Genomic DNA, 15,806 nt, shown 5'->3' on the forward strand with positions numbered 1-15,806 from the left:
CCGCGTGGCTTGTGGGATCTTAGTGTCCCGACCAGGGATTGAACCCGGGCCCACGGCAGTGAAAGCACCGAGTGTTCTAACCACTGGACCACCAGGGAATTCCCACATAATACACATTTTAGTTGGTTGAAATAGTTTATTTTTTTCATAAAATTAGTCTTCAGCTCCATATATCATTTTGCTTCTAGTATTTTTTGCTTAACACGCTGTTGTTAATATTTGGACAGATTTATAGCATGATCTCTGGGCATGTAGTTCATACGTGGCTCCCCCTTTAAAAAATAAAAGGTCTTTACCCAGCAGGGACGACATTTTCCAACTTACTCTGTAATCACCAAAGGGGCCCTCATATCCGCTTAGGCCAGATGAGATGGACACACTGAAGAGAGATTGCATCATCATTTACTTTTTCACGGAAAGCACCCAATATTTGAGATGAATATCTGGCATTTCCTCTGGATGGCTGAGAGCTACTTCAAAAATATGTAGATTATCTGTAAGTATTTTCAACTGTATTTTAGACACCAAATAAGGCTACCGGCCTTAAAAAGAAGGACTCAAGCTTCTTCAGGAAATGTAATTAAAACTTTACACTCACCGAGAGACTAGCACAGCAGAGCACTCATATCCTAACATCCAAGAATGTGACTCTGTGTCAGAGCCAATATTGACGTGAAAAAACCATGAGGAAGGATACATCGAGAATGTTATTCCTTCGTGAAAAGCTTCACGCTTCAGGAAGTTCCTTGATTGGACTTTGCATTCCTGGGAGGGGCTGCCTCAAAGTGATTCAACATCAGCACTGTTCCTGCAAAGCCATCATCATATTGTATCGTGAAGAGTCCACATCCGCACGGCCAGGTGCTTCAGAATTAGGACCACGCTCCCATAAACACATGCATGAGTGTGTGCCTGTGGCTGTATAATAACAAATTGAAGAAACTTCTTTCTGCCCTATTTTTTTGTCCTAATATTACTTTGAAAACCCTTCTGGTTCTATACTTTGTGCTTCCACTGTCACTAAATTGCTTCGTTATTTGACTAGACTCAGCAGACAATGAAAATCATTCAACCAGAAATGGAAGCTGGTGCCTATGAGGTTTTCGGAATCAGAAGCAGAGCGGCTTATCTTCCAAACATCAAACTGGGAAGAGAAGGCATTTGGATCGCACGGAATCTAACCTAGAGACGGGTCATTCTACACGTCCGCGTGACGCCGACAAATGTGTAGAATTGTGTGCGTTCCTGCCAGTGTGATCTGAGCAGCACTCGGTCATAAATCACTCAAAGGTAACACCGTTGTCTTCTTCCTCTTTGTGCCTTGGGTGCCAGCATCACCCAACACCGCAGACACTCATCAGGAGTCAGGGAATGACATGTGACCTAGATCTTCAGGACATTTCTGTACATTTTAGGACCTCTTGGGACTTCCCTGGTGGTCCAGTGGCTAAGACTCCATGCTCCCAACGCAGTGGGCCCGGATTCTATCCCTGGTCCGGGGACTAGATCCCGCATGCCACAACTAAAAGACCCCGCATGCTGCAACTACAGATCCCGCGAGCTGCAACTAAGACCCGGCGCAGCCAAATGAATAAATAATTTTTTTTTTTAATTTTAAAAGAAGGACCTCTTCACAACTGCTGGGAGAGGTCATGTCTTTGACCTTTGGCTCTTATTGTGACCTCAATTGTTTTGCTTATCGTCTCTTTGTTTTGTGTGTCCGTTTAGACCTAGCAGGTAAGCCTTTACCTAGGACAGAACCTAAGAGACCATCGGTATTCGAATGTCAAACAGTCACAGAGTGAGACCTTGAACCCCAACCAGCAGAGGTTAAAAGACGGAAAACGTCCAACACTCCCAGTTACACTGACCGCGCCGCACCCGGGCTTGGGCCGCGTCCAACATAAACAGGACGGGAGGAGCTGCCCGGAAGCCCTCGGCCCGTCATCCAGCGTCTGCATCGGATGGGGTGCTGACATGTCAAGTTCACATACCTTGAACAGCAGTTTGCTTGTCCTCCAGCCAGTGGGGAGTGGACAGGAGAGTGACGGGTCCCTCCTTTTTCCAAACGTCTCATATTTTTCTAGAACGTTTTAAAGTCAGACTTTCATAAAAGGAGAACACGGAAGAAATGAGAAAGGAATTGAAAAGCCTCCCAAATTAAGTACCCTGGACACCCTTTTCTAACGTAATTCTAGCCAATGGGATTCTTATTTAACCCTTCCTACTCATTCAGCTTACAGGATAAGGGTGGCAGCTGGGAAGTACTGTCAAGTGGGAAACCTCTGGGTTTGGTGGGGTTGGAAAGCAGCGATCTCACAGTACACGGGGGTCAAAGTTAAGCACAGTGAATGGGGTCGCTCTCAACGTGGGAGACCTTTCTCTTCCTCTTTATGGGTCTGTTCTTGCTTCATTCACTCAAATCTTTCTGAGCGTTCACTGTTTGTCAGGCCGCAGGACCTGGCGAACGAGCAGTGAAGAGAAAGTCAAGGTCTTTCGCTGTAACAGTGGGGGAAAGCAACGCCCAGAGCAACATGCAAGTAAATAAGCAACTATCAGAAATAATTCCGTGCCGTGCAGAGAGCAGAGGGTGTGGTTTGCTGGGCACGGCCGGGGGCCGCTCTGGACTGGGGGCCCCGGGGGACGTGGCAACTGGGAAGCCCAGGAGCAGCCGCCCTCAGCAGCGGGCAGGACATGCCGGGGAGCGAACACTCCAGGCAGGGGAACCCCTGTGCCCCTCTGAGTGTCTAGGAGCGCGCACGGGACCACAGGGAGCTCCCAGAGACAGCAAGCCTGGCTCAGCTGAGCCCCTGATGGGAGAGCGGTCCGGGCTGCCCCCTCCTCTCCTGTCTCTCCAGCATCCTCCCCTTCTCCTCCTCCTCTGGTCTCTCACAGGGCTCATGACGGCTCATCATCATGCAGATGTCAGGGCAGAACTGCACGAGGTGACACGTAAAACCCGATACCTAAGTAGCAGTGAGTTTATAGGACCTGCCCCTGTCCCTGAGACAAGCATTGCTGGAATAACCAGCTCTCTCAGGGTGGGAGCAAGAGAAAGGAGGAAGAGAGACGCAAAGGTCTGAGACGTGGCCGCTCTGAGAAGCCTGATTCAGCCTGAAGTCGTTTCACCATTTCCAGGTGGGAACTCCTGACACCATGTCTTCTTTAGCGGCCGAGGGAGGAGAGAGCAGGGAGAACAGGAGCAAAGGGAGGTGCACCCACACCTTGTTTGGCCGTTGATGGAGCCGGTGACCATGTCGTGAGCGCTTCAGGATCGTTCTCCCATCCAAGGGCCTGGGCTTTGAGGGCTGGGGCAGGTGTCTGGCACCGTTTCAGCCGCTGAGCTGTCCTGTGTCCAGTGCAGGGACTTACCCACGGCCTCCCCTCTAGCCAGACCCTCTTGGATGCCTCATCTTGCTTCTTCCACAAGACGGAGGACGAATATCAAAGAAGAAAGAAATGGGGTTTGAATACAGCATATGGGTCTTTCCGTACCGCTTGGCCTAACTGAAGAGATGAGCTTAGTGGGAGAACAGGACCTGTAAAGCACCTGCGCAATCTGGCTCCAAAGTTTCCCTCCAGGGTTTAATCCTGGAGACCCTGCATACCCATGTCCTCCAGGGACTATGTTTTGGCAAGAACAAAAGATTCTTGGGACTTTATTTCCTATTAACAAACAGAGTTGTGTATTTCTTTTGGATCTTCGAGCATCATTTGTAGAGAGGGGGCAGCAACAGACTTAGTTGGTGTGCCCTGAACAAGGACAATAATATAAAAAATAGCTCACAAAAGCTAGGCGTATGTTCCTTCCTTCCTCTTTTTCTCTGACAAGAACTATGGTTTCAGCAGCACGTGGCCTCCTTTCTTTGCGCTGTGGTGGACGGTGCTGCGTGTCCGACGCCAAGTCACACAAACAACTCTCGCAGGTGAACTCCTTCCTGGGTGGAGTCTAAGTGCTCCTCTGGCCCACAGCGCGTTGTGTCTGGCGCCTGGAACTCACTGAGCGGCCCACATCCAATCGTGTCTAGCTCACACCTGAGGGGTGGTGTCTGAGCCAAAGACACTGAGAGATGCAGGAATGGGAGTGGACATGGATCCCACGACCATGGGCCGGAAGCACAGATGCAGCTGGGGGCCGGAGGGGCGGCAAGCCACCTGGTGAGGATTTCTGTTGGAAGACCTTTGCTGCAGAAGGGAATTCAGGACCTTTCTACCGTTTTGTTTCAGTCTGATTTTTTTCCCTTTCCATAATAAATAGTGAGTTATTTGAGAGAAAAAAATGCAAAGAGATTTTCCTTCTGACAGTGGTAATTTTTCAGGAAGCTGACAAATCAAACACCCTTTTCAGGTTCATTTATTAAGAGGAAATATTTAAATTCCTATTATTTGTCCCCTCCTAATTGTTTCCTATTTGCTTACAAATGATTCAGATGAATGAAATGCCATAAAACTCCCCCAAATATAAGCCTCTCCTTTTTTTATGAAAAGTAGTAAAATCATGGGCCGATGAAAAAAGATTCAAGTGCACCAGTCTCCCCACTGTCAACCATGAGCCTCAAAATTTCATTCTTTCCCAATGTAGGAAGGGAAGTAGACGTGAATAGGAATTTTACCTGGCAGGGACATTAATCATCAATTCCTTGGATGTCATTCTACATGATTTGCAGATGTCATTCGATGGCGTTCCTACCAGTGGATACAACTCCTAAAACAATGAGCAAACTTTTTCGGAAAAGACCGTGATAACAGAGAAAGAGTGGAAGACCTCGTACCAAACCGTGACGCTGGTTACCGCAAGTACTTCTGTCTTGTTTGAACTGTCACCTCGAGCACGCGCTTACTGTGTAATTAAAACAAAATCCAAAAAAGGATTGCAATTCATACGAAAATTTTAAAATTGATATATATTTTGAAAGTGTCAATCACATATTATTTCCTACCTAGTAACTGGCAGGTAATTATACAATATGAAAATCATGACGTGATGCTCTAAGGATCTATTTAAACACATAAAGATTTGAAAAAAAGAAAGCAGCAGGAAAACCTGCTACTAGCAATGTTATTTCTAAGCTACCAGGTTTCCCTAAATTTCCACATGAAGGGAATTTAAACACTGAAATCCATTTTCCCTGTATTTTACTTTATACTGAAAACCTGACCAAGAAACAGATCATGATGTCACTCTTCAAACCTGTGTGTAAGCTCCGCAGCCTCTTAAACACCATCCAAGTATTCTGTCTGCCTTTTACAGACAACGCCCCACCCTCCCAGAGACACTAACCTCACCTAAAGTCCAGCTCAAAGCTGCAGAGTTGTTCCAACTCCTGAGGTAAGGAGGGCTGCAAAGGCATGTTAACAGCCCCTCCTGTTTGCTCTCCTGTGATTTATACTCACTTCATGAGCCATTAGGGCAGACACACTTCACTGAGAGCCCAGCCCAGGCCCAGTCAGTGGACACCCCGCCCTTTCTCCCTCAGGAGGGCAGGTCCCTTATTTCATTAAAAGCACTGCAAATACATATTCAAGATGCAAAGATAAAGGTAGTCAGCAGAGGCGATTCATTCAGTGTGTTGGAGCTACGAGAGTACAAATCTCTTTTAAGTCTGCCACTTCTGAGCTCCTGCGACCTGCCCAGCATCTCAGCCCGCCTGGAGTCTAGGTATGGAACATTCGCTACCGTACACAAACCTAGCAGCCCTGCTGCCTACAAAATGCGGGGTAGTAAAAGAGCGATTTCTGAAACTGCAACTCAAGATTGTCAAGGAGTTTACTTTTATAAAATTGCCCACCCATTTGTTAACTTAAGGCATCTGTCTGGATGATTTGTTACTTGATTAGTCTAATAATGCTCATAAAATCGCCTAACAATAAAGTGATGTACGGATATGAGATATTATTCTAACTTGAATACCTTCCCTATTCTCACCAATGAGCTGATGGAAGGGAGAATAAAGCAGCCTGTTCAGTACCAGGAAAGCAAAGAGTAACTCCTATCTTGAAGCCATCCTTCCTGCCCCAGATCACAAAGCTCAGACATCACGGGGAAACGCAGGGCGCTTTCCCAGATCCTGGAGAATTCATTCTCAAGGAAATGTGGCCGCGTAGACTATGTACACATTTGATGTGACTCTGACGTTTCCACCGACCTCCATCAGGGCAGTGACTCGAGTTCTGTTCTGTTAACTGATTCCTCCTCTCTGACACTGTGACAGCTCCGATCATCACCACCCTCCCCGGGGTGGTGCCAATGGAAACAGCGCACGCAAGGCTTATCATCCTAACAAAATAATGGAAACCAAATACGAAGGTGGTATCGGCGGAAACATGCCTTCCGTGGATCCCAAAGCCCAGTGGGTCGGGCTGGGAAGGGCGCTCTGCACGCATTCCTTCCCCAGGGTCCGCACCCGCAATCGCCATCCTCAGCTTTCAGGCTTCCCGTGCTTATCTGTATCGGATTTCCTTACCGATTCTTAAACGTGAAACATTTGGAAATGCTTTTAATAGACAGCTCAATGTAGTCCCTTCCCATCTCCTCTGGGGAGGGCTACATACTTGCATACGTCGGAAGGCTGCACCAGGCACAGACACTTGCACAGCCGAAACCAGTTACGGTTTTTAGCAAAAGGCAGATTCGACCAGGCTTCTCATTTACCTTCTTTACTTTGGGGTATCATTTATATTTTTGAAGGACCCCACTTGGTAGCAAGGTCACACCAGCCCAGGACAACTCGCCTGCAGGAGGGGCCACTTGCCCCATGGTGGAGCCCAGGCTAAACGGTTTCCCTGGCAACAGAGGCAATTCAGCACAAGTACCACGGTGTGATCAAGCCGTACGGGAGTACTCACAGTTTCGGTTTGGCAAGCAGAGGCGGGGGTTCCTTTGTGGGTGACAGCAGAACGGCTGCGCTGGGAAGAGCTTTGCCGCCATCAGCTCTGCCGTTCATCAGTCCATTCACTCCGTGGCCCGGGTGGACGCCGTTGGTTTCCCTCTCCGCGGCGGAATTGAACTGAAGGGCCGCCGGGCTCAGCCCGAACACGGGGCCGGTCACGTGCTGGATCTCAGCTGGTTTCTGTGAAGCCAACTCGAAAGAGCTGGTCTCCCAGATTGGAGCGGGCAGCGGGGAGGGCTGCAAGCGGCCACTGCTGGCCTCTCTGGCTGAGTCGTAGCCGCAGGTGTCCATGTTGGCTGAGGGAGGGGACAGGAGGAAGACGCCGTGATATGCCCATGATCCACAGCCCCTTCCCACCGTCACAGACAGCCTGGGAGCCCAGGGTCCAGTTAGCTGTTGAAGGGGCAATGTCGAGGGGGCGCCTGGTTCCCCCAGGCTTGATTTCACTGCACCTGTTTCATTTCCTGAATGGCCCACCAGCTGGGAGACCAGCTACCAATTCCTTAACAAATTTCAAACAAGAGCTAAAGATAGAACTTGGTTAAAACACACACACACACACACACACACACACACAGCATCAAAAAAAAAAAATGACAACACAAACAGTATCAACTAATGAAGCTTTGTCTTCTTGCATTTCAGCCCATGGATGCGACAGAACATCCTACCTGAGCTTTGCTGACGTTAGTGTAGGCTACAAAGGTTTTCTGTGCTGGGCAATGGGTATTCACTCATTCATTCATCTACCATAAAGCCAAGTGAAGCTCTGAGTCTAAAGGAAATGTCTTACAATCTCACGGATAATTTTTTCCGATTCACATGACTGACACCAGCTGTAACTTGGTACAAAAGAAAGTTTTGCTCGTTACTGTCAATGGCCTGAACGCATCTTAAGAGTATCTTTGTATTCCTTGCCTTGCCCAGAGTCCAGCAGAGCTAGAAAAAATGCCTACTGAGGTGAACAGAAAGCTCAAAAATAGCTCTTATGTTTGGCCTTAGAGAAGATTTATCCCCAAGGAAAATGGGAACTACTGCATGTTAATTTCTGCCACGCGGACACGGAGCCCGGAGTTTTGGCCGTGTGGTTGGAGCGCTGCACTCTTGCTGTGGCCATTTGCTGGGACCATCGTCAACTCAAAATCAAAATACTGGGATCCTCCCTGGAGCTCTGATCATGACCCCAGAGTTTCCTGTTAACACTTAGAGCCCTCATTCCTATCAACTGGTGTCCCGTTAAGGTGAACTTTACGTTTCTTCTCTTAATGAAGATGAAAAAGCACTAATTCTCCACTACAGCCCTAAACTGGTTTTGTCTGTGTCTCTGCCACCCCCCAACACGAGTTCTCCCTGTTCTAGAGAAATCTAGGTGTGATTCGGCTGCGCCTTCACTGCCTCCTAACCATGGTGCCCCATGCTGGGCTTGGCCAAAGAGGTATTTTAAAAACCACTGTAAAATAAACAACAGAAATAAGGCCGTAAAGACCGGGTAAAGCTAATTAATAATAGAAAACAGTTAACTAAAGGTCAAAGAAATAAAGGAAAAGAACTGTTTCAGGTTGCTTTCCCCAGCAGTAAGTTTCTGAGTTTAAAAAACTGCCCAGATACTTCTGAATGTTGGTTTTAACAATAAAATACATTCCTTTAGTTTTTCATAGGCGTCCAGTCTCAATGAAATCTGGTTTCTAAGATCTTTACAGCTCCTCTAGGTTAATCTAGTGGGTTGAACAGTGACTGATTTGCGCCAGTATCTCCAGACCCGGTCGACACTGGTTTGAGCATAGTTCTGGGCCGGCAGGAGGCCCTTGGGCCATCGCATTGTTTCCAAGACCAAGATCCCAAGACTGAAGGAAGAGTCCCACATACGTTTCGTTGCTACACCATCATCAACTCTGGGTTTTCACCTCCGCTTCCCCTCCCCCTCTCCCACCCCAGCCTTCTGTTTCGCGATGAAACCCTGGTTGTGAGGATGACCCCCGGGGCAAAGCATCCCTGGAGGCCGAACAGTCCTCCGGGTGGGTCCTTTCCGCCGTGGGCACCCGTCAACCCTTCGCTCCTCGCATACCTGAGGTGACCGCCAGCTGGGCAGTGCTGGTCGCTGACCCATAATCATTGCTCGCCGAGCACGTGAAGATCCCGGCGTCCTCGGGGAACGTCTCTGCTATAACGAGGGTGCAGATCTCCTCTGGAAAGAAGAGAACAGAGTAACTCATCAGAGAGCAACCACAAAGTTGCTCCAAAGAAGCCAGACCCTCTGCCTTTCTAAAACAAGCAAATTCAGTGACGATTATTATAGGGTCCTTTTACGAAGTAGTCAGGAGAGAATCTCTTGACGTTTAATCTAGCCGTTCAACCTAGCGGCAAAGGCTTCGGAGTAAGACTCATTCTTTGTGATTTTTCAACAGCCTTGGTTTCCTCACCTGTAAAACAGGGATAACATATACCTCACGAGCGTATCTGTGTAGGGGACACAAGAAGCGTGCCAAGCGTGCACCTCTGTGCGAGGCGCGTGGAAGACGCCAGCTCCTGCCTAGTTTGGTTGATGGTCATGGAGGCCTTTCAACTACAATGCAGCTGCTCAACTGAAAAGCCACTGGCGGGGAAAATCAAGCTTCTCTGAAAGCTGACAATGGGGAAAAAAAAGAACATAACCTGGAAATGTTTGACTGCAGACAATTATTCTGGAAACTACTGTTACACGGTGCGGCCATGCTCTGTAGCATGCAAAGCCCGGACTCTGGGACCAGCTGCCGGGACCTGAATGAGGGCGCTGCCCCTTGGGGCTTCTGTGACTTTGGTCCACCTCCCCGAACTTCAGTGCCCTTACCTAGAAGATGGAGATAATAATAGAACCTACCTTATAGGATTTGTATGAATCACGACTCATAAATCAACCGTCACAGGGTTACTGTGAGGGGTGATGACGGTAACCGTGACAACAGGTGACAGTTACATAAGCCCTTCTCAGGCACCAGGTAACACTGCCAGCACTGAATACAGAGGAATTTAGATTTAACCCTCATGTCAACCTTACGAGTTACATTTACTACGCTTAGCCTGTCTTATAGCTAGGAAAGCTGAAGCACAGCAAGGCTAATTGATTAACCCAAAGTCACGCAGCTCACGAGCGGCAACCTGGACCAGGATGGGCTCCGGACTCCACGCTCCTCATGACCGTCTATCCCTGCGACACGATACACACTGTTCTTAGGGCGCTGCCTGGCGCGCGGTAAATGCTTCGTCGTCAGGAACTGTTAGCTGTTCCATTAAGGAGAAGCTCGATCTAGAATGTATTAGCTCTTTCTAATTAATGTATGTACGTATGTATTATTATGGGAGTGCATTAACTATTTTTACATTCAATGATTGTCTAAATTCAATGACTGTACGAGTAACATAAGATGATTGTGTTGGTAAATGCTAAGAAAAGTCATATACTTCTGATTCCCACACAGCCTGTCGATTATTGGCACATTATGTGGGCCACGTGAGACTCTGTACCACAGATTTTTTGCAGGAATGGCTGCAGTCACCCCCTCCTGCATCCAGGCCCCGCTGCAATGGGACTCTGCAGCCCCATCCCCTTCCCTAGCCCTGGGGTCCCAGCTGGCCTGACGGCTGTTTTAACCACGGAAGCGGTGGGAGTGATGTCTGTTCTGAGCCAAAGCCTCAGGTCCCCTCTCGCTCTGCTCCATCTCTGGGAGCCCGGCTGAACCCCTCAGGGATGGAGGCGGTGGGGCTGGAGAAAGGGGCCCCTGAGCAGAGATGGGCCACCACAACTGAGACCACCCGGCTCATCCCTGCCAACCTGGAGGCCAGCCACAGCCCGTGGAGTGAGCCCACCTGGGCGGGCCAAGTCTGGTGCCCCGCTGGGGCTAAGCTGAGCGGCTGACCCTCAGGATTAGGGACACGGGTGGTTGCCACCTGGAGCCACCGATGTTTGGGCCGCCATGCTTTCAAGAGCCCACAGACCAGGATAAGGGCAACGCTTCTCTTCCAAGCTCCTTCTCTAACAGCCCTGAGGGCACGCTTTTCAGAATTTAGAGGAATGCGTCTCCCCTGGAGTCAAACATCAGTAATGAAACTTAGCAAACTTCCCCTCAAACATATTTTACGTTTTAAGCACTGGGAGGGCAAAGTGCTCACAGTGTGTAAAAGTCCTACCTTCTAATACAAACATTTTTATCTATTAAAATTACATGTCAATTTTTAAATACCAAGCAAAGTAATAAACGCAAAGGTGAACCAATTAAACGATAGATAAAATGAAAGTGAGTCTTCCTTTATGTCCCAAGAGAGCTCGTGGGCATTGATTTCAATTACAAGACAGGCTGAGTTCTTAATAATGCATTGTCTTGTTTCAAACAAACAAAATTATTTTCTCTTTTTGAAAGAATGGTATCCTTGAAGACTTCCTGCGCTAGAAACAGTGGGAAAATTCTGGTTACTACGCATTTTCTCTTCTATTTTATTTTAAACTAGTGGTGGTTGCCACCCACTTTCATGGGTCATGAGTCACAGTTTAAAAACACTGCGCTGTCGGACCCACCAGAGTTCCTGGCTCAAAAAACATCAAGGAATCCTGCTCCTGAGGTGTTTGGCATATTAAGAAAAGAGTTTGCAGGTAAAAGCATGAGATACATTATTTTTTTTAATTTTTAATTTTTAAAAAATTTTTGGCTGTGTTGGGTCTTCGTTGCTGCGTGCGGGCTTTCTCTAGTCGTGGCGAGCGGGGGCTGCTCTTCGTTGCGGCGCGTGGGCTTCTCATTGCGGTGGCTTCTCTTGTTGCGGAGCACGGGCTCTAGGTGCGCAGGCTTCGGTAGTTGAGGCACACGGGCTCGGTAGTTGTGGCTCGCGGGCTCTAGAGCGCAGGCTCAGTAGTCGTGGCACACGGGCATGGTTGTTCCATGGCATGTGGGATCTTCCCGGACCAGGGCTCAAACGCGTGTCCCCTGTATTGGCAAGTGGATTCTTAACCACTGCACCACCAGGGAAGTCCCAAGGCTTGAATACATTTAAAGCACACAATTATTATTGATAAAAAGGCTCACTGGACAGAAGGAAAACGACAGGATGACAGAGAGCATGAAGGAAGGTACCCTAAGGTACCCTGTGTGCTTCTGAGTGTACTGCATACAGTTCAAGGCTTCTCAATCGAAGAGAAATAAAGTGTGGAAATAGTTCAAGTCAGAGCTTCACGTAAGATGAATCATCGGGAAAGTGAGATGTATCTGGAAAGGCAACGGGGACTGGGAATTTTAAATTGAAGACATATGGTTACGAGATGAGTTAGAAGTGTCCTTAACCAGAGGAGGGTCAATAAAGCACAGGATGTTACAGCCGTGAGGGACGCCCTGCATTGGCAAGTGGATTCTTAACCACTGCACCACCAGGGAAGTCCCAAGGCTTGAATACATTTAAAGCACACAATTATTATTGATAAAAAGGCTCACTGGACAGAAGGAAAACGACAGGATGACAGAGAGCATGAAGGAAGGTACCCTAAGGTACCCTGTGTGCTTCTGAGTGTACTGCATACAGTTCAAGGCTTCTCAATCGAAGAGAAATAAAGTGTGGAAATAGTTCAAGTCAGAGCTTCACGTAAGATGAATCATCGGGAAAGTGAGATGTATCTGGAAAGGCAACGGGGACTGGGAATTTTAAATTGAAGACATATGGTTACGAGATGAGTTAGAAGTGTCCTTAACCAGAGGAGGGTCAATAAAGCACAGGATGTTACAGCCGTGAGGGACGGTATGCGGACTAGCCCAAGTTGCTCATTTCTTCAGGTGAGGTCCAAGGCCCCAGAGGGATCCTCTCAAGGTCACGGTTAATCTATGTTGAGGCCAAAAGGCTGATGGTCACACCCCGTCCCCCACAAGCCCCTTCTTCCTAGAGCACAAGGCCTCTTAGCTGTTCTGCATTTTTTCCTGGTCCAGGACATGAGGAACCCAATGTGAAATGAAGTAATAAAAGATTTAAGATGAGAAACAAGGAGTGTCCTGGATCTGAACACTTGAATTACTCTCACTATCCAAGTAACTCACTAGAAACCCATCTGCCCAAGTAGGTGGGCTGTGTGTCCTCCAATATATGAGACACACTGGAAGGATGCAAGCCCAGTCCAAAGGACACTGTCACGTGGCCATGACGGTGGGAGAAGAAATGAACAGCCCAGTCTGCTGAGATTTGGGGAACGCCCCCCCAATCCTGGCTGTCCTCTGGGAGATGGGCTCCGTCTTAGAGGATGCTGTGGGGAGCCTGGGGCCGTCAGCTTCCGTGGCTGACCCCTCCCTCCCTCCACTGTCCTGCCAGGGCTGATGCTCTTGGCATCGGTCTTCTCTCAGCCTGGAAAGATGGACTTTCTGGAGACACAGAGAAATGCCATTGTTCTCAATGCCTGAGGACACTTTCCCTGTAAACACTGTGTTTACAGTTAATACAATTCTGTGCCCTGAACCTACATTTTAAATCCGGATAAAATCTCATCCAGCAGGGATAATAGAAAGTGGCTTTGGAGTGATGATCTGGCCAACTCTTAGAGTGTCCTCTTACGTTATCGACAATTTTGATTTTTTTTTTTTAAGTTATGCCATTTTAAGAAAACCTGAGCTTGTTTATACAGTTGCCCCTTCTCCTCCAGAGGGCCCTTTTGAGAATGAAAAGATTGCATGTTTCAAATCTGACTGAACTAACTTCATTTTCTATGAATTTTCAGGAACACTTCTATTGCATAAAATGAGGTAGATTCATGCATAGAGCTGATGACCGACTGGACAGTCTACATATGGCAGAAAAAAACAAGAATAAAAAAGCACTGGCAAGTTCTTTTGGTGATCTTTGGACAGTGCTAAGTCTCAGGGACTTTCACTAGATAAAACATGAGTCCAATGCCCTAAAAGTTGTTCAGCTTTACTTCTCTTGGAAAATTTCATCCAAAAGTGACAAGAGGCTCACATTTTGCTGAGGGAAAGGAGCGTCTCAGCTTGGATGGCTCTGACGTTACAGGGATGAAGAAAGACAGCAGGATAGATGAGCCCAGCTACAGCACTGAATTTTCATCTAGTAACATCTTATTCGAACAAAGACCTTAAGGTATCTGTGAAGTACATTTTCGTGAGGGATGGGAATCAGGAAGTGACTGCTTGTCTCAAATAAAGGGAATAAGAGGCTCACTTATTTTTATTAAAAAACTGTCCTTTAAAAAATGCAAAAATTTAAAGTTATTAAGAACTCTAAGTACAATCCTTTTTAATCCAATTTTCCTACCTGGTGACTTTTGATTTGAGGGCATTCAATAACTTAGTACATTGGAAACCATTTTTGCTGATGGTAAATTCTGCTTTCTAAAGTTACCTAAAAATTACTTAATCACATAAATATCTCTCAGAGGCTAACCCCAAGTTTCATTTAAGTTCTTGAACATGCTGAACTCTTGGTTAAATACAAACAAAACCATGTTGTTTGCAGAAACATAAAATGATGAAGCAGCAGGGATAATATTACTAAGTCCTCTGGGCAATGAGGGAACATTTTCATAAATGTCTTCCTTCACAGGTTTCTTTTTCCCCCCTTTGGGAGCCAGCCTAACTTAAAAAAAAAAAAAAAATCCAGCTTTTACCTTCCAAACCACATGGTTTGGCTAACACAACTAATAAAAAAGGACTCTGGGCTAAAATCAGCAAGATGAGATTCAGTGTGGGTAACTGTAAGGCTTGTATAAATTTTTATAAAGGATTTTGTAAAACTTCAAACTGTATCATATATAGAGAAAGATATTTAAAATGCACAGTTTAAGACTCACGGACATAGAGAACACACTTGTGGTTGCCAAAGAGGAGGGGGCTGGGGAAGGGATGGATTGGGAGTTTGGGGTTAGCAGATGCAAACTAGTACATACAGGATGGATAAACAACAAGGTCCTACTGTACAGGCACAGGGAACGATATTCAATATGCTGAGATAAACCATAATGGAAAAGGATATGAAAAAGACTATATATCTATATAACTGATTCACTCTGCTGTACAGCAGAAATTAACATTATAAATCAACTATGCTTCAATAAAAATTTTTTTTAATAAAAATGCACAGTTTAAGGAGTAACAATGAAATGAAACCCTGCATACCCATCAATAAGTCTAAGCAATAAAAGATGACCAATACTGTAGAATGCCCCATACGCTCTCCCCAGCTGAATCTTCCTTCCCCTTTAGAGATAATCACTCCTTTGATTTTCCTTATATGTTTACCACATATGTATGTATCCTTCAAAAATGTGTTCTTCAGTTTTTGTTTTATTTTATTTTTAAAATAATTTTTATTAGAGTATAGTTGATTTACAATGTTGTATTAGTTTCTGCTGTACAGCAAGTGAATCAGTTATACATATACATACATCCACTCTTTTTTAGATTCTTTTCCCACATAGGCCATTACAGAGTATTGAGTAGAGTTCCTTGTGCTATACAGTAGGTCATTATTAGTCAGCTATTTTATACACAGTAGTGTGTATATGTCAATCCCAATCTCCCATTTTATCCCTTCCCATCTTACCCCCTGGTAACCATAAGTTTTCTACATCTGTGACTCTATTTCTGTTTTGTAAATAGGTTCATTTGTACCATTTCTTTAGATTCCATGTGTAAGTGATATCCTATGATATTTGTCTTTTTCTGTCTGACTTACTTCACTTAGCTTTTAAAGGCTGACTAACAAGCATTTATCTCGTTGTGTAAAGAAAAGGCCACCTACAGCCTCTTCAATAAGTGGTGCTGGGAAAACTGGACAGCTACATGTAAAAGAATGAAATTAGAACACTCCCCAACACCATACACAAAAATACACTCAAAATGGATTAAAGACCTAAATGTAAGGCCAGACACTATAAAACTCTTAGAGGAAAACATAGGCAGA

The 15,806-nt window shown here is 46.3% G+C and overlaps 1 protein-coding gene across 3 annotated transcripts in view; it reads right to left on the reverse strand.

The window, feature by feature from the left end:
- PALLD (palladin, cytoskeletal associated protein) overlaps window positions 1–15,806 on the reverse strand; it is a 388,874-nt gene that overhangs the window by 197,508 nt on the left and 175,560 nt on the right. For all 3 annotated transcript variants that reach the window (XM_028494272.2, XM_024130749.3, XM_028494273.2), the window contains exons 9-10: window positions 8,956–9,075; window positions 6,847–7,186 (exon numbers count right to left, since the gene is read on the reverse strand). In XM_028494272.2, the coding sequence (XP_028350073.1) occupies window positions 6,847–7,186; window positions 8,956–9,075 (460 nt within the window). The remainder of the gene's footprint in view (window positions 1–6,846; window positions 7,187–8,955; window positions 9,076–15,806) is intronic.

Source organism: Physeter macrocephalus, chromosome 9 (genome assembly GCF_002837175.3).
Source record: "Physeter macrocephalus isolate SW-GA chromosome 9, ASM283717v5, whole genome shotgun sequence".
Taxonomy (NCBI): Eukaryota; Metazoa; Chordata; class Mammalia; order Artiodactyla; family Physeteridae; genus Physeter; species Physeter macrocephalus.